The sequence below is a fragment of the Engystomops pustulosus genome, chromosome 3 (assembly GCF_040894005.1).
Source record: "Engystomops pustulosus chromosome 3, aEngPut4.maternal, whole genome shotgun sequence".
Lineage (NCBI taxonomy): Eukaryota > Metazoa > Chordata > Amphibia > Anura > Leptodactylidae > Engystomops > Engystomops pustulosus.
Genome location: NC_092413.1, coordinates 89,270,927 through 89,291,086, shown reverse-complemented (window position 1 = coordinate 89,291,086; position 20,160 = coordinate 89,270,927). Strand labels below are relative to the sequence as shown.

Here is a 20,160-nt window from a genome sequence, read left to right as displayed (position 1 = left end):
TTAATAAGGTAGGATATTAATTGAGACTAAAATCTCATGTGAACTGCAGATTTATGTTTTTCTTGCCATAAATTGACAGCACAGAAGTGTTTTCCATGAATAGCTTGTGAATTTTCTGCAGTTGATTTAATCATGATTTTCATGAAGTCAAACACTGACATTGGATAAAAACCAATATATAAGTAGAAAGTAAATCTCTTGTAGTACTCCAAAAGTCTTTTATTAACCCCTTAAGGACGCAGCCATTTTGTAGCTTAAGGCTCAGCCCGATTTTTTGGATTCTGACTTGCTTCGCTTTATATGGTTATAACTTTTGAACACTGTTACTTATCAAAACGATTCTGAGAAAGTTTTTTCCCCACATGTTGTACTTCATTTTAGTGGTAAATTTTGGCAGATAAGTTTTGCGTTTATTTACAAAAAAAAAGAAAATATGATACATTTTTTGAAAAATTTGCCATTTTCGAAATTCTAAATCATTGCGTTTTCAGGCAGATAGATTTACCACCTAAATAATTTGCTGAATAACATTTCCCATTTGTCTACTTTACATTTTCATAATTTCTGAAATGTCTGGATAATTTATTTTGATGTCACGCGGCTTACAAATAGAATATCGCTTTTCCGGATTTTCAGAATTGACTATTTTGGGGATAAATACAGTTTTGAATGAAATTTTACATATTTAGCATCAAAACCCCATATATAATCTACCCATTTTCAAATCTGCACCCCTCAAGCTATCAGAAACAGCTTTTACGAAGATTGTTAACCCCTTGAGATCTTCATAGTAATTGAATCAAAATGGAGGTGAAATTTAGAATGGTCATATTGTTCCCTTGTACGTTCATTTAGCACTAAAATTTACACATTTCCAAAATATAAAAAGAGAAAACCCACCATACAATTTGTTCTGCAATTTCTCCTGAGTACAAAGACCCCCAACATGTGGCTGTGACTTGTTTTATGGGGGCACAGCGAGGTGCAGAAGGGAAGGAGGGCCCTGCAGCTGCCAGGATTTTAGTTTCCTCATTGGCCCCTTTTGAAGGCTATAAAATTTTCGCTTTTTCGTTATTGGGGCCATGTGACGGCATTTTTTTTTGCGGGATGAGATGCTTTTTCCATTGTTACCATTTTGGGGTTGGTATCACCTATTGTTGAAAATTTAGGAACTTTTTTTGAGGGCAGGAGTAGAAAAGCATCAATTCTGTACTGGATTTTTTACTTTTTTTTTTTGGTGTTCACCGTATAGACTAATAATCATGTTATCTTTATTCTATGGGTTGATACGATTACAGGGATACCAAACATGAATATATTTTCTTACGTTTTACTAAATTTGTCAAACAAAACCCTAATGTGGGGAAAAATCTATCATTTATGTATTGCCGTCTTCCAAGTGGCATAACATTGTTACTTTTTTGGCTACGGAGCTGGTTGATGGCTTGTTTTTTACGGGACATGTTGTACTTTGCACCAGTATCATGTCTGAGTACATATGGTTTTTTGATCGCATTTTATAGCATTTTTTGTGGGATTGAAAAGGTAAAAATCATAATTTTTGGAGGGTTTATAACAGTTTTTTTTTACGCCGTTTATCGTGGGGGTTCAATAATGATTTACTTTTATTCTACGGGTTGTTACGGACGCGGTGATACTATATATGTGGGGTTTGTGTTATGATTTAGACTTTTTTTTTAGTTATATGTCTCTTTATATGTTTTGGGGGTTTGGGGCATTTTTAGTGATTTATGACTTTATTTTTTTATTGAATAACTTTTTTTTTTACTTTTTCACTTTTATACCATGGGACATGAACAAGCAATCATCTGATTGCTTCTTCATGATAATATTCTGCAATACTGATGTATTGCAGAGTATTATCAGTGTCAGCCTATACACTTGCATAGGCTGGCACTGTGCCAGTAAGATGACGTCACAGACGCCATCTTACCGGCAATTCTTGCAAGTAACTCTGGGGTCCAGATCGGACCCCAGAGTTGCTATAGCAACGATCGGCACCCCCCGAAAACGGTTGGGGGGGCGATCGTGGGGGAAAGACCCCCCAGATGCATGTTAGATGCCGCGGTCGCGCTGACCGCGGCATTTAACGGGTTAAGCACCCGCGATCGAAGACAACTCCGATCGCGGGTGTTACACTGGGGTGCCGGCTATTAGTTACAGTCGGCACCCCGTGTTTCCCGATGCTGGTTTGGCTCTGATCCAGAGCCGAGCCGGCATAAGCGCTGTGGCGGATATATCCGCCACTGAGCGCTAAGTCACTGCGCTCCGTGGCGGATATATCCGCCACGGAGCGTGAAGGGGTTAAAAATGCTAAAAACCTTAGATGAAAATACCTCCAAATAATAACAAACATAAAAGTGCATTTAGTCACATAAATACAATAACGTTTATACAATAAATCCCCACTTAAAGAGGTTTGATAGCTGCTATGACACTTTAGTCACAAGCCTCACACCCAGCCAAACAAATACTGGAGAGCCTGTCAGGTCAAAACAGTGCTGTCTACAGTTGGGAGTCTGTTCCTTCTGGAATAGATATACCGGTTTGTCTTCCGTATCATGTCATAAAGCCTCTTGTAGGTCATGCCTGATGTCAAGGGAGCTGCCTTACAAGGTAGCTAATAGAGGCATGGTTTTCCTAAACCCATCCTTAGCATCCATGGCTATAAGACTCCACTCGCCCAGATGGTGGCCTTAATTGGCAGTCTCCGTAAGGTGAACTCTTACTTCCCGACCCATGACACTTTATTCATTCTCCTAGTGGCTATGTTATCAACTTTATTGTATTCATGTGAATTGTATTCACTTTTATGTTTATGTTTATTTAGCTGTATTTACCTTATTAAGTTTTATCAATTTTAATTAAATACTTTTTGAGTAGTCCTAGACGTTTTTATTTTTTACATGATCGTCTACTCTCCCTACTACTATCTACTATCGGGGGCTATTCTCACTCAGCACCTCCATTAGTTTTCAGTCAATAATGTAGTTTTTGAATTGGTTGGACTCCCTTATTCTTATTCTCTATTGAAAACATTTGAATAAAAATCCACATGAATTCTGAAGGGAAGGCAAATTTATGTACCAATGTTATTTTTTGCCTAGTATATAAGATCAAAAAATTCACAAATTTTTGAGCAGTTAGAAATTTGCACATTTTTTGTGACTTTTTGGTATTTGCACTTCAACTTGGTATAGTCAAAGCAGGACTTGCTTTATTTAGCAAAAAATCGACACAAAAAGTTATACAATTTTAAAATATACTTTCTGTATTAAGTGTTTAAGATCTCTGCTTGCTGATGTTTACTTCCAGTAGATAGAAATCTGTCCATGCTTTTATGAAGTGTCCAAGCTGCTTGAACACAGAGAGTAATCAGAGCTGTGTGGTTATAAAGGCTCATGCACCTGTATGTCCATCACATGACCATAAACCGATTCCTATCCACTGGAAGTAAGCATAGAAGCATGTTACTCAAATTGACTTTCTGCAATTTTTTTTTAAAGTCGCAAAAGAGTGTGCAAAGGTTCACCTTATCTTGGCTAGTGAACCTGATTGAAAGAAACAGAACAACCAACTGTTGTTTTGGGCAAAACTTAGCCATTTCCTTTTTAAAAGTTGCATCCTTCACACCAGACAAATATGTTACAATAAAAAGCAATGGTCCATTTTAACAAAAGGAAAAAACACCCGTGTTAACCCCTTTGCGCGCCTGGACGTAATAGTACGTCTCTGCAGGAAGCTACTTCCAGCACCGGGATGTTCTATTACATCCCGTTTCTGGCACGGACTCACGTACTGAGCCGGCCACAGAAGCAGTGGCTGTCAGCTGTATACAGTTGACACTGTACTCAAACGCTCACGCTAATGTTACATTCTAGTAAAATATGTGGAATCTTAATAAACCATGCCAACATAAAGCAGACATTTGAGAAATGTAAGTTATGAATTTATTTGGGTGCTATGACTGCTTCAAAAGTAGAGAATTTAGAACTTTGAAAATAAATAATTTTTCCAAATTTCCATTTTTTCATAACTAAACACAAAAGATATCATCCAAATTTTTAAACTAATTTGAAGTACAATGTGTCACAAGAAAACAGTCTCAAAATCCCCTGGATATCTTATAGCGTTCCAAAGCTATAACCACTTATAGTGACACAGGACAGATTTGAAAAATGGGGTCGTGTTCTAGAGACTAAAATAGGCTAAACCCTGAAGGGGTAAAACTTGGCTCTGTAGATAAGATATATAAGGTAAGAGATATGTAACAAGTGGATCTGCTTTATTTTGCTTCTTTCAGTTTGCAGTCAGTATCGGTTTCCCCTCAACAGTCCTTACAAAAGTCAGTTATAAAGAGGAACTTCCAAGTCACAATCTTTTTCACCATAAAGGATATTCAGCTTTCTTTTTCACAACAGTTTCTTATCCGCCCCGTGACCGTGACCTGTGCTGCCTCAAATTCAACATCACAATTATATCTATCAGAGAATTCTTCAGATAAACGAGTTTCAAAAAAATCTGGATATAGAATCAAAAAGAGACCAATATCTTTCATTTTAAGTCTTATATGGAGAAGGTCATAATAACATGTTATTTCCCCCCACAATTTATTATAACTAATTTGAATAAACAAATCATCTGATTCTTTATATTGTAATACTTTTTGTGTCATAACTAATATAGGAGCACTGGGATCCCCATTTTTATATGCCACAAGAGGTAATATCAGTGCTTCCCCAACTGTCCTGTAAAATGGTTATTAGAGGCTATTTCTGGGCATTGTACCTCTTGGTGACAGGTCATTGACTGCTATTGTAGACTTCACAAGGCACTGAAAGACGTTTTTTTCCCAGTTGAAAATTTTGAGAAGGGCGAATAATTAGTGAAACAAATCTTGCCATCAGCCATCTATGCTCTTCTGACCTAGCTGTTAGAGGGAGTTGGTTGCAGAGGTCATATAAGGTCATGCACACAAAGAGAACAGGTTCCAGGCGACCCTAATACCACCAGTAGGGAGCGTGAGCGTAGATCCAAGACACTATGCGAACAGTTGCAGAGAAGAAGGTGCGGCACTCTCCAGTACGGTACATCAATTTCTTTATTTGGTGCAGGTGCAGGTACAGGACGCCGACAAGCGGCAAGGCAACGGGCCGTTTCGCGCTACAAAGCGCTTTCTCAAGCCTCTGACGTCACTTCCTCGGGGCGTGCTGAATTTATGCATGGCCCGGGGGAAGTTGCCATAGTAATTGACAACAAAGTTACAAATTAGTGTGTCTGGATATACAACAAGTCATAAAAGTATCCAGATGGAAAGTGACAATTCTAAAAAGATACTAATACAAGCGAGGGGAGGCTTATACATAAGGACAAAAAAGAACAAGAAAAGCAGTAGCGAAACCAATTGGTTAATTATCACAAGAGACACAAGCTTAAAAGATTACAGAAACACGCTAAGATCATTGCGATCGTTTAATCCTAATGCGCCCAATGCGTTACATTTAAGGATCCATCTGGCTTCGCGCCGTAAAAGATCTTTCTGGCGGTCTCCCCCTCTGGGGTTCACCCGTACCCTTTCAATGCCGGAGAAGCGCAAGGGGGAGGGATCGTTCGCATGGTGCTTCCTAATGTGTTCGATAAGTCTTGGGCAACCATTCCCTGATGATATGGAGTTTAAGTGTTCTCTGACTCTAATGAAAAGGCTTCTGATTGTTTTGCCAATGTAAAATCTATTACATGAACAAAATAGAACATAGACAACGAAAGAGGTTCTGCATGTAATGAAATCTTTGATGTCTATATGGATACCTCCTAGTTGCAAGGTCTTGGCTTGAATATTGAGTTTACAGAAATTACAGTGTCCACATTTGAAATTCCCTTTTGGGATTCCTTCACTGAGCCAATTATGTCTAGAGACGGAGTATCTACTCCGGACAAGCTCAGTTTTTAGAGTGGGACAACGTCTAAATGTGACCAAAGGTCTGGAGGACGCAAGCTCTGCCAATTTTGTTTCCTGACGCAATAGGTTCCAGTGTCTATTGATGGCCCCGCGGATAATATTTTCGTTGGAGCTAAAATCAAAGGAGAAGGCAAACCTTCTGTCATTCTTTAATTTTTTAGTTTTGACACTCGGAAAAAGATTGCGTCGGGGAACTTTTACGGCCTTCTCTAACGCCTTTTGTACAGTCTCTTTTGGGTATCCCCGTTCAATAAATCGTATAGCCAACTCATCAGCCTGGCGGTGAAAGTTCGAGATCTCACTATTTAGCCTTCTAAGGCGGAGGAATTGGCTATACGGGACGCTGGACTTGGTGTGTGCTGGGTGAAAGCTTTTAAAATGCAGAAGCGAATTCGTCGCTGTGGGTTTTCTATACCCTTCTGTGGCTAGGTAGCCATTTTTCGCTGTCACCCGAACATCTAAAAAGTCCAGCGACTCACCCCCAAAATTAGCTGTGAACTTCATGTTCATGTCATTGGAAGTGTTTAGGTAGTGGACAAACCCGGAGAACTCCTCCTCTGAGCCGTCCCATATCATGAAGACGTCGTCCACATAACGCAAGAAAAGACGGATATGTTTGGCGAAGGGGTTGCGGAGAGAGTAGATAAAGCGGGACTCAAATACGGCCAGAAAAATATTGGCCAAAGTACAGGCGACGGGAGTGCCCATTGCCGTACCCACTCTCTGCGCGAACCACCTATCGCCAAACATGAAGGCGTTATGGGATAAAATAAACTCTAAGGCTTCGCAGACAAAGGAGATGTAGCCTGCATCTTTACCCGCACCCTCCAGGACCCGGCGGACAGCATCTACCCCAAGGTCCTGGGGGATGCGGGTGTACAGGCTTTCTACATCAATGGATGTGAGGCTGAAAGTATCTTGCCACAAAAAGTCTCCTATCGCAGTCAAAAAAGAGGTCGTGTCTTTCAAATAAGACGGGATGTCGGGCAAAAGGGGTCGTAGTAGCCAATCCACATACTGAGATATGGGTTCAGTCACTGATCCGATACCGGCCACGATCGGACGGCCCGGTGGATCGTGAAGGGTTTTGTGTATCTTCGGGAGAAAATACCATACTGGATATGTGGGGTTTCTTGGATAAAGGCGTTCGGCCGTTTTTTTAGATAAGATCCCATTTTCCACACTGCGTCTTAATAGAGTTTGTAAGCGCGATTGATACTTTTTGGTAGGATTATGGTCTAAGGGTAAGTAGGTGTCCCTGTCTCCCAACTGTCGTCCGGCCTCCAATACATAATAGTCACGTGTCATAACCACCACATTCCCACCCTTGTCGGCCGGTTTTATAATTAAGTCATCGCGTGCCCTGAGAGCGCCCAAAGCCTTCCTTTCTCCAGACGACAAATTGTCGTCCGGGTTAGCATATATCAGGGCTTTCACGTCCTCTGTGACACGCGAGACAAAAACCTCAATGGGGTGGCCGGCCGGCAAGGGTGGGCAAAAGGTGGATCGGGTCCCTCCTTTAAAATCTTCAATATGGACAATTGAGGGATTACTGTCAATTGTCTCTGTATCTTGTGAGAGGTGCAAGTCATGTAGCAGTTGGATATCTGTCAATTCAATCTCATTTGTATTATCGAGGGGACTGAATCCCAAGGGACCAATGGTACTTGGGACTTCCCCTGGTCTACGTTCCCTATCGGGTTCTATTTTGTCATGAAAAAATCTACGGAGGTTCAATTTGCGAGATGCTTTAAATAGATCTATTTCAAAAGTTGTGAAATCGAACTGTCTAGACATAGCATAATTTAAACCTTTCGACAATAAAGACAATGTATCAATGTCCAAAGTGACATTAGTGAGGTTGACCACAGGCTGGTTTTTATAGATAACGTCCGCATCTCCTATCGCCAGGAGACTTGCTTCCGTTTCGTGCTCTGATTTCGCCCTCGGCCTCCTTGTCCTGCCCCGCCGGATGCGTCTCCTAAAGGGGCCGGAGTTTCGGTAGTATTCATATTAGATGTATTAGGAACATCTCTGGCGGATACTCCTGCCTCGTCCGAGGGACTGGAATCTGACTCTGTCGTCCAAAAGTCCGTATTGGTCTTTCTCTTAGTCGGTCTCCTGCGACCTCCCGATCTCTTTTTATTTGGACCATTCTGCGAGTGCCAATCGAAAATATGTCCCTCCTCAAAATCCTGTTTATCTCGCATAAATTTGTCTCTCTTCCTATTTTTGACTTCCATTTGGGTGAGTAATAATTTCTTCTCCATTTTTTTACAAAATGTCTGAAATTGACTTTCAGAGTGGCGTGATCTTAATTCAATCTTGGCTTTGCATAATTCAGTAGTTACTGTCTCATATTCTTTTTTATTTCGGGCCAGGACCAATCGCAAGATATCGATCGAATGTCGGAGGTGTAAACGTCTCCATTCATCAATAAACGCAGGATCGTCCTTATATTGAGCTGGTTCTTTATAAACTCGTAAGCCTCTCGGGACACGTTCATTCTCATTATAAGACTGTAGGGAGTGGTTTGTCCAAAATAATCGAATTTCTTTGTCCGCCAAGGACATCACTTTGTGTTCCAATGATTTCGTGCTAATCATTTGTAGCAATTCCCCTCTATTGCATAGATCAAAAAACGCAGCGGCGTCCTCTCTGCCCATGTTTAAAGCACTCTCTGCACCACTGGTGCTTGCGTTTGTTTCCATTATTGGATCCATCCGGTTTGTGTGAATGAAGTCTTCAGGGGTGTGCTCTGGTGTAGGAAACAGTCCAGTATAACAAAGTAAGAGAGAGAGGTGAAAACCGGCACTACCCCCTCTTATATCAGAACAACAGGATGGTTTTAGGCAAGAAACATCAGTGGTGTGCGTTGGTACCTCTGGGGTGCTCAGCGCGAGCGTAGATCCAAGACACTATGCGAACAGTTGCAGAGAAGAAGGTGCGGCACTCTCCAGTACGGTACATCAATTTCTTTATTTGGTGCAGGTGCAGGTACAGGACGCCGACAAGCGGCAAGGCAACGGGCCGTTTCGCGCTACAAAGCGCTTTCTCAAGCCTCTGACGTCACTTCCTCGGGGCGTGCTGAATTTATGCATGGCCCGGGGGAAGTTGCCATAGTAATTGACAACAAAGTTACAAATTAGTGTGTCTGGATATACAACAAGTCATAAAAGTATCCAGATGGAAAGTGACAATTCTAAAAAGATACTAATACAAGCGAGGGGAGGCTTATACATAAGGACAAAAAAGAACAAGAAAAGCAGTAGCGAAACCAATTGGTTAAGATCTCGAACTTTCACCGCCAGGCTGATGAGTTGGCTATACGATTTATTGAACGGGGATACCCAAAAGAGACTGTACAAAAGGCGTTAGAGAAGGCCGTAAAAGTTCCCCGACGCAATCTTTTTCCGAGTGTCAAAACTAAAAAATTAAAGAATGACAGAAGGTTTGCCTTCTCCTTTGATTTTAGCTCCAACGAAAATATTATCCGCGGGGCCATCAATAGACACTGGAACCTATTGCGTCAGGAAACAAAATTGGCAGAGCTTGCGTCCTCCAGACCTTTGGTCACATTTAGACGTTGTCCCACTCTAAAAACTGAGCTTGTCCGGAGTAGATACTCCGTCTCTAGACATAATTGGCTCAGTGAAGGAATCCCAAAAGGGAATTTCAAATGTGGACACTGTAATTTCTGTAAACTCAATATTCAAGCCAAGACCTTGCAACTAGGAGGTATCCATATAGACATCAAAGATTTCATTACATGCAGAACCTCTTTCGTTGTCTATGTTCTATTTTGTTCATGTAATAGATTTTACATTGGCAAAACAATCAGAAGCCTTTTCATTAGAGTCAGAGAACACTTAAACTCCATATCATCAGGGAATGGTTGCCCAAGACTTATCGAACACATTAGGAAGCACCATGCGAACGATCCCTCCCCCTTGCGCTTCTCCGGCATTGAAAGGGTACGGGTGAACCCCAGAGGGGGAGACCGCCAGAAAGATCTTTTACGGCGCGAAGCCAGATGGATCCTTAAATGTAACGCATTGGGCGCATTAGGATTAAACGATCGCAATGATCTTAGCGTGTTTCTGTAATCTTTTAAGCTTGTGTCTCTTGTGATAATTAACCAATTGGTTTCGCTACTGCTTTTCTTGTTCTTTTTTGTCCTTATGTATAAGCCTCCCCTCGCTTGTATTAGTATCTTTTTAGAATTGTCACTTTCCATCTGGATACTTTTATGACTTGTTGTATATCCAGACACACTAATTTGTAACTTTGTTGTCAATTACTATGGCAACTTCCCCCGGGCCATGCATAAATTCAGCACGCCCCGAGGAAGTGACGTCAGAGGCTTGAGAAAGCGCTTTGTAGCGCAAAACGGCCCGTTGCCTTGCCGCTTGTCGGCGTCCTGTACCTGCACCTGCACCAAATAAAGAAATTGATGTACCGTACTGGAGAGTGCCGCACCTTCTTCTCTGCAACTGTTAACAAGGTAATAGAGCCTCCTTTACATTGCATAATTTTGCCACTAACCTTATAATTGGAACATAATGTATGGCTTGGGATAGGGGTAAGACCAGCAATAAACATATACAGTCATGGGCAAAAGTTTTGAGAATGATACAAATGGTAATTTTTACAAAGTCTACTGCATCAGTTTTTATAATGGCAATTTGCATATACTCTAGAATGTTATAATGAGTGATCAGCTTAACAGCAATTATTTGCAAAGTCTATATTTGCCTAGAAAATGAACTTTTTCCCCCAAAACAGATTTCAACTTCATTGCAGGCCTGCCTTAGAAGGAGCAGCTAACACCCGTTTCAGTGATTGCTCCAGTAACACAGGTGTGGGTGTTGATGAGGACTGGTCTGGAGATCAATCTGTCATGATTTAGTAAGAATCACACCACTGGATACTTTAAAAGGAGGCTGGTGCTTGGCATCATTGTTTCTCTTCTGTTAACAATGGTTATCTCTAAAGAAACACATGCAGTCATCATTGCACTACACAAAACTGGCCTAACAGGGAAGAGTATCGCAGCTAGAAAGATTGCACCTCGGTCAACAATCTATCGCATCATCAAGGAATTCAAGGAGAGAGGTTCCATTGTTGCCAAAAAGGCTCCAGGGTACCCAAGAAGGACCAGCAAGCGCCAAGACCGTCTCTTAAAAGTGTTTCAGCTTCGGGATCGGGCTACCAGCAGTGCAGAGCTTGCTCAGGAATGGCAGCAGGCAGGTGTGAGTGCATCTGCACGCACTGTGAGGCGGAGACTCTTGGAGCAAGGCCTGGTGTCAAGGAGGGCAGCAAAGAAGCCACTTCTCTCCAGAAAAAAACATCCGGGACAGACTGATATTCTGCAAAAGATACAGGGAGTGGACTGCTGAGGCCTGGGGTAAAGTCATTTTCTCTGATGAATCCCCTTTCTGATTGTTTGGAACATCTGGGAAACAGTTTGTTTGGAGAAGACAAGATTAGCGATACCACCAGTCTTGTCACATGCCAACTGTAAAGCATCCTGCAACCATTCATGTGTGGGGTTGCTTCTCAGCCAAGGGAACAAAACATAGAGATTTTGGGTCCATGGCCTGGAAACTCCCCAGATCTTAATCCCTTTGAGAACTTGTGGTCAGTCAAGAAGAGACAGGTGGACAAACAAAAATGAACAAATTGTGAAAAATGCAAGAATAGACTGCTATCAGTCAGGATTTGGTCCAGAAGTTGATTGAGAGCTACCAGGGAAAATTGCAGAGGTCCTGAAGAAGAAGGGTCAACACTGCAAATATTGACTTGCTGCATTAACTCATTCTAACTGTCAATGAAAGCTTTTGTTACTCATAATATGATTGCACTTGTATTTCTGTATGTGATAAAAACATCTGACAAACACACATAAAACCAGAGGGCAACAGATCTTGTGAAAATATAATATTTGTGTCATTCTCAAAACTTTTGGCCATGACTGTACTAAGATCACAATGTGAGAGTTGCATCGGGAGTTACTTGTATTACCGCAAAGTCGTTTAACCAGGCACCTCTGCCAACTGTAGATATTTAAAATGATTCATGTCATTGTATGCTAGGTACCCATAAAAGCTGCATATCGTCAATGTCTCATTATGAGCTAACAGATAGTTAAAGGGTTTGGCCCACATTTCTTCCCTATACATAAGATTTCTGATGGCTGATTATTACCCAGAGAAACAGTAGCTTGCAGTGTTTTTGTGTACAGTTAATTTTATGCTATTTGCTCAATGGCGCAAGAGGATCCAACATAAAACTTGGTAACATGCATTGCTCATCTCTGGCTGTTTCTGACTAGTAGAAGAAAATTGTTTTTTTCTGCATGTTACTGTACATAAATATCTGTATAAAGTCTTGCATTGATTAATTTTTAACATCTTTAACTAGATGTTACTAAAATACTCAATTTGTAAGATCTTAAGATTTATATCTTACTTCAGTTTGGCGATTATGATCATATCACTGAAGAGAAAGAGGTATCTTTCCTTAGTCTTTACATTTTGTGTCAGCTGGATACATTCATGCAAAATCAGCTCAGAATCTTCATTTGATAGTCCCAGGACAAAGGGACACTGCTCAATGGATATGGAACAGCCACTGTTCTCCCTAGAAATTGAAAAATAATAATAAAGATTATATCTCATACAATTTTTGCTATAAAAATAACAGGGAAAGAGATGGGAAACTAGTTAACTGACTGAAGACAAAGTAGCTGTAAGGTTAGGTTCACACAAAGTTTTTTGGATTTGAATTTGATGCTTTTGTTTTTTAAAATATCATCATTAATGCCAACCTCTACCCACAGCAGAAGGCATGGACCGAGCCTCAGACATTTCCACTTTGGCTCCACATATGGGTTAGTCCCATATAATGGGGCTTGGGGAATGTTATGCAATCATTTTTTGTGGCAAGTCCTCTGTAAAAAGCTGCTCCCATTCATTTTAATAGGAAATTACAAGAGAAAAATTAAATTGTCATGCTTTTACTGTAATGGTCCGCAGGAGGGTCTTTAGTAATTTCTCTAAGTGTCCCTATTTAAAGCAAACATTTTGTTTTATCTATCTACTCATTCATCCTGCAGAGCTATATATATTACAAAACTTGGGATTATTCAGCTTTAAAAAAAGACGTTTAAGGGGAGACCTTATTACAATGTACAAATACCTGAACGGGCAGTACAAGGATCTCTGCAAAGATCTTTTTATACCTAGGCCTGTGACCAGGACAAGGGGGCATCCTCTACACCTAGAGGAGAGGCGATTCTACCATCACCATAGACAAAGGTTCTTTACTGTAAGAGCAGTGAGACTGTGGAACTCTCTGCCGCAGGAGGTTGTTATGGCCGACTCTATGTACATGTTCAAGAGAGGCCTGGATGACTTTCTGGTGAGCAATAATATCACATTTTATGGGAATAAAACTCTTTGAAAGTAGATTCTGTGAATATTTTGACTGCCTTTCAGGGTTTGTGCCTTCTTCTGGATCAACACGTTATAATTTAATAAGCTGGACTTGATGGACTGATGTCTTTTTCTAATTTTATTTTCTATGATACCTTCTGCCCATGGAAATATCATGTGCAATACCTTTATACTGTATGTCATGTATGTTATATATAAGGACCTGTTCCCATCTGCCTTTAGGCTTCCATTTTGCATTTTCCTTTTTTTTAAAGAAATGGGTTGTATTTTAAACAGATGCATCAATAGCAAATTATCAGTTTTTAAATTATACCTTTCATAAATCTGTTCTTAAACAACTGATACCTTATTTTTCCTTAGTGTCATTTAGTTTCAATTTTTCATTAGTTTATAGCCATCCATTGTTTTATTTCAATTATCCACTCAAATAATGGAAGGTCTCATACACCTTTTAAAAACACATAATAATGGATACCATTACAAGTCTATTAAAATCAATGGAAAAAAACAGATGTGTTATTTATCTGTATTTAAATGGAAACTGCAAAACGGAAAAACTAAACACAGATGGGAATTGGCCCTAAGAGTTAATGGTTTTGTTGAGGTTTAAATGTATCTCTCCTTAGGTGAAGCTAGGATGTCACGGCCGCACCAGCGATCCTCGGTACGGATCGCAGGTACACCTGTGCCCTTCCATGTGGCGTGGCAACCCCCCGACCCGGACTCACCTCTCCAATGCTCCTGCTTCCTGACTAGGCCGCGAGCCTGCTGCCCGACTAGGCCGCACGCCTTCTGGCTCACTAAGGCGCGCGCACCCCGGCTCTCCTAGCCTTAAAGGGCCAGTGTCCTCCTGATTGGCGCTGGCTAATCCGTCTCGCCCTTATAATCCGACACCTCCCTTCCTGCCTTGACGGATCTTCTCCTAGGATCTTCCAGGGTTTCCAGACCTAGCTTCCTGAAGCTGCTCCTAAGGAAGAGAAAGCCCATTAGCGTTTCCAGACACTTTCCTGTTTCCAGTGTTTCCAGTCGCCTCCGTGTTTCCTGTGTGCCTCCAGCGTTCTTGGTTGCTCCTGTGTCCTGTATTTCTCCAGTGTTCCCAGACGCTCCTGGTGGCTCCTGTGTTCCAGTGTTCCCAGACGCCTTCAAGCCACCAGCTCTCTTCCGTGGATCTGCCCTTTCCTGTCTGTCTGGGTCGTGTGCTAGCTGCTGCCTGCTTCCCTGCCGTGAGTTCCAGCTCATCCTTCCAAGTCGTACTCCTGCTGTCATCCCAGGGTCGAACTCTGTCCTACACCCTGCTTCCCTGGCTGCCCCCATGGGCCTTGTTGCACCCGTGGAACGACCTGGTGGCGGGCTCTGGTTAAGACCAGGTGGCACTTAGACTCCGGTCCCGGGTGTCGGCTAGTACCATCATCATCTACCGCGGTGGTCCAGAGGGTCCACAGACTCCTTCCCACTCTTCCCACAGAGACTCTAGTTCTGTTGTCTGTGTACCATTACATAGGATATGATTCTGTGCTGCTGATGCAGCAGAGCCGGCCAAGCTGAAAACTGGTTCTGTCTGATTACTGTTACTTTGTTCCTGCTATAAGAGGACTGTCTCCTGCCAAGCTGGCTAGCCGTCCTTTCTATCCCCATGGCACAGAACAAGAACAGAGCCTGGGCACCTTAGTCATCTATGTGGGACATATGCAGATGGATATACGTTTCACTGACAGTCGTGTGCATGGGGACTTAGGGTAGTTTCACATTGGCACTTTTTTTTTCACATCAGTGATTTTTCATTGAACCCATTTTGGCTTTTGGACACATACAGATTGGTTTTCACTTCCTGACTTCAGTGATTTTTCACTGATGCCTTACTGAACCATTCCTTTCAATGGGCTTTTTCACACTTCAGTGATCCTATGTTGTAAGTGAACACAAAAAGAACAGATTCTAAATTGACCACTGATCAATGAAAAAAACTGAAGTTTGAAAAGAATGGTTCATTAAGGCATCCGTGAAAAATCACTGAAGCCAGGAAGAGAAAACCAATCTGTAAGTGTCCATAAATCAAAATGGATTCAGTGAAAAATCATTGCTGTGAGAAAAAACGCCAAAGTGAGTCCACCTTAACAGGTCTGACTAGGACATGTACTACTTGTCTGGGCACTGATCTATCAAAAAGTATGACACTTAGTTCAGCCATGTGCCACCTGTTCTAGAAACGGATGGCAAATGGACAATTTTCACTGTCATCTATCTTTATTGTTATAACATTGCTTTTGGAAACATAAATTTAAAACTAAAGTATATACTTTTTGTTTCTTACAATTTAAAAATATACAATTCCAAATTTATTGAAGCATTGCTACAGATTGTATGTAATGATATTTGTATGTTTTTGCTTGGTGGTTAAACATGTGACTTATTGCAGCACTGGGTGATTTTCACCTTCAGCAGTATTGGGACTCTAGGAAATTAAAAACTTGTGAACTTAAAACAGTGGCTATTGCACAGTGACATAAAGGTCATGACATAATCTGGTCATCTGGTCTATTACAACCAATGATATCATCATGAAGATAAAAACTTCAGTCACCATCTAATGTTGTGTTTTTCTGTCTCATGGACACTGCACTGGATATTTCCTCATTATGTGAGCCATGTACATGTTTGCAATGCTTCCGGACTGGCTGGAGACAAAGGGGCATAGAGGCAGCATGAAAGCATCAGTATGTACTAAACTGTACCTGCTGGGAGGGAAAGTGATGTTTTACACCTGTTTGCTGTGAGGAGTAAAATATATAATTAGTTATATGCCATTGTCTAACTACCAACTTATTTGTATCTTACTTGTATCATAAATCAGTTATGGTATAATTTGTGGGTGTAAACAATGAGTAGATTTAAAGGAAATAATAAGTATAAAATACTTACTCGTGTTGAACAAGGCCCACAGCAACATTATAGTTGCCACCAAAGGGCCAGTGTCCTACATGAATATACTTCTTATCACAATAAGAAGCCAGGTACATTTACCATCTCCTTATTTCATACCTTCCAAATTTTGGCAAAGAGAAAGCGGGACATAAAGGGTGGCATTAGTAGAGTGCCACAAAAAACATTTTGTGCCATAGACCACGCCTACTGTCCCACCTATTGCCCCTTCCTCAAGCATATTGAGGAAGCATATTAACCTTAGTGCCTCCTCACATAGTACTATGCCTACTTATTGTGCCCATGCCCACTATAGACCCACATAATACCCTTCTTTACTTTATCACCCATCTGTGGCCCCACACACTAATATTGACCTAGCTTTCTGTATTCCTTCATACTGTGGCCTCCTGTCCACCACCCCCTCCTCATATTCTGGCCTCCTGTTCTCTACCCCCCTCATATTGCAGCCTCCTGTCCTCCACTCCTCTAATATTGTGGCCTTCTGTCCTCCACCCACCTAATATTGTGGCCTCCTGCCCTCTATCCCCCTCATATTGTGGCCTCCTGTCCTCTATCCCCCTCATATTGTGGCCTCCTGTCCTCTATCCCCCTCATATTATGGCCTCCTGTCCTGTATCCCCCTCATATTATGGCCTACTGTCCTCTATCCCCCTCATATTGTGGCCTTCTGTCCTCTATCCCCCTCATATTGTGGCCACCTGTCCTCTATCCCCCTCATATTGTGGCCTCCTGTCCTCTATCCCCCTCATATTGTGGCCTCCTGTCCTCCATACTCCTCATATTGTGGGCTACTGTCCAGGGCTGGCTCCAGGTTTAAGTAGGCCCCTGGGCAACAGAGCCTTAGTGGGATCCTTTTCAGAAAACTCAGTCCCAGCGCCACACTGGCTCCCCCCAGTAGTCACACTGTCCCTCCCCCCGCTACACAGTAGCCACACTGTCCCTCCCTACCTGTAGCCACACTGTCCTACCTGTAGCCACACTGTCCCTCCATAAGCGACACTGTCCCCCCCATAAAGGCACACTGTCCCCCCCATATAAGGCACACTGCCCCCCCATATAAGACCCACTGTCTTTCCATATACAGCACACTGCACCTTTATTGATAAGCCATACTCCCCCTTCCCCCATAAGCCACACTGCCCCCTCCCCCCATAAGCCACACTGCCACCTTCCCCATAAGCCACAGAGTCACCCCAACCAGAAGCCACACTGTTCCCCCACCCATAAGCCACACTGTTCCCCCACCCATAAGGCACACTGTTCCCCCACCCATAAGGCACACTGTCCCCCCTTCCATAAGGCACACTGTCCCCCCTTCCATAAGGCACACTGTCCCCCCTTCCATAAGGCACACTGTCCCCCCTCCCATAAGGCACACTGTCCCCCCTCCCATAAGGCACACTGTCCCCCCTCCCATAAGGCACACTGCCCCCCCTCCCATAAGGCACACTGCCCCCCCTCCCATAAGGCACACTGCCCCCCCTCCCATAAGGCACACTGCCCCCCCTCCCATAAGGCACACTGTTACCCCCATAAGTCACACTGTCTCTTCTCCATAAGGCACAATGCCCCCCATAAGGCACACTGCCCCCTCCTCCCATAAGGCACACTGTGCCCCCCACTCTGGGAAACAAAAAAAAACCTTCACCTTTCCTTGTTCCCCCAAAGCAGCGCCTGCAGCCGCCTTCTTTATTCATGTGCCTGCTGTACGCGGCGGCTCGGGGGAATGAGGAAAGGTTAGTTTTGGATTCTGCCTCTATGCTGTACTCCCGACTAGCACAGCATAGAGGCAGTACACTACACGACCCATAAAGTGATCATTTGTACCAGTGTCTTAAAGTAGCACTGGTACAATTGATCAGGGGGCCAAATTCTTTTTTCGGCGACTGAGTTGGCCCCCCAAGCAATGCCCCCAGCACTTGCCTGGGTAAGCAGGGTGCTAGCAACGGGCTTGCTCCTGTCCTGCATACTTTTTATATTGTGGCCCCTGCCCTTCTCCTGTAACTCTATTACATAACAAAAAAAACATTGTTTTTTATTTTTTCGTTGCTGCCCCACAGTCCTTCTTCCTCTTCTGATAACGGGGCTCTGAACTGACTCAGAGGAGGGTGGCGGGCCAGCCCTGTGGAAGAGCTACAGAGAAGCAGACATGCATGGAGGTAGCAAGAAGCTGATGCCGCCTCATCCTGATCCCTTGGCTCCAGTGTAAAACCGGGACTGTCCCACCCAGGGCCGATTCTAGTCACCCCCTCCACGTCTGATGCTGCTGCCTAACACACTAGTAGTCTGTCGATGACACAGACATTACTGACATCTAGTATCTTGTACCTTACAGGTGATGGTCTGCTCAACCAGGAAGAGGAGTTCTTTAGGATTTCTCCTGGCTAAGGTTTACCTCTACTGAATTGACAGTCAAATGTCTTTAGCTCCATATACCTGTGTTATTTAAATACAATTCCCTTAATTCATTTATAAAAGCCCTTCTATACATACTCCCAAACTAAATGATATACAGTACTCCATTTAAGGCTACCCAGTTTAATTATAATCTACCGGCTATGAACAGATCTCTCATAGACAGTATATAGAGCCAAACCACCCCAGTAGAGAATATATAGAGCAAAACCACCCCCTGTAGACAGTATATCGAGTCACCCCCCAGTAGACAGTATATAGAGCCACTCCAACCCTTGTAGACAGTGTTTTGAGCCACGCCACCCCCCAGTAGACAATATTAAGAGCCATGCAAACCTCAGTGGACAATATGTAGAGCCACAACAACCCCAGTAGACATTATATGCAACCCCCCAGTAGACAGTACACACAGCCCCACCAGTAGAGATAGTATACACAATCTACCCAGTCGATAACATTCACAGTCCCCTAATAGATAGTATACATAGCCCCACAGTAGATAGTTAAACAGAACCCCCAGTACATAGCATATACAGCCATGACAGCCACAAAAAATAATAAACCTAATACTTTCAGGCTCCAGCAAGCCGTGCCGCTGCCATCTCAACCTCTTCTCCCCCTGGATGCCGCGTTGTCTGTGAAGGCACGCAGACTGGTGTGTTGGATGACGACATCATGCAAACTGGCCTGTGACCTGCAGAGTGGTGCATAGAGGTACCGCTCTGCCTGTCAATTACATCACCGTCTTTAAGGCACCAATGTTATTGATGTTAGTGAGTACGAACTTGCCAGAGTTTGGCAAATCCATACTATAAGCCACCACCCACACGGGTCTGCAATATCCCACCAGAGGCGCCATCATCACCCTGCCTCATGGCAGATGTGGCCCTGGTCCCACCAAATCTGGGATGGTTGGGAGCTATGTTTATTACACCCCCAATACAACATTATGCTGAGATACTCTGCAGCGCTAGTACAGATCAGGGTATGAAGCACACTCTCTGCTCCACCAGCATCAGGTCAGGTAGTGTTGGGGCAAGCATGCCGTACTACTGGCACGTAGTGTGCCCCTTGCCTGGGCAGGAGAGCGTCAATATGATAAGCATATGACCATATTCACCTCATGGGCCTTGAGTTTAACATGAGGCATCTAGAATAATATTAGCCCACCCTTTTTGTATCCATCCATTTGTTTTGCTGTACTGTACAATGGGGCAGATTTACTTACCCGGTCATTGGAGCTCACAGAAAGTGCATTGTCCGAAAGTGCGCCCAAAATCATGCATGTGTCGCTTCCGATATAATACAGTGCTCAGTCCAAATCATTCAGAAAGTCTGATGGCATGCCCCCTAAATTGTGTAGCA

At 42.9% G+C, this 20,160-nt stretch overlaps 1 protein-coding gene across 3 annotated transcripts in view; it reads right to left on the bottom strand.

Annotated features, from left to right (window-relative positions):
- LOC140121599 (T-cell activation Rho GTPase-activating protein-like) overlaps positions 1-20,160 on the bottom strand; it is a 91,705-nt gene that overhangs the window by 26,824 nt on the left and 44,721 nt on the right. For all 3 annotated transcript variants that reach the window (XM_072141367.1, XM_072141368.1, XM_072141369.1), the window contains one exon: positions 12,452-12,622. In XM_072141367.1, coding sequence (XP_071997468.1) covers positions 12,452-12,622 — 171 coding nt within the window. The remainder of the gene's footprint in view (positions 1-12,451; positions 12,623-20,160) is intronic.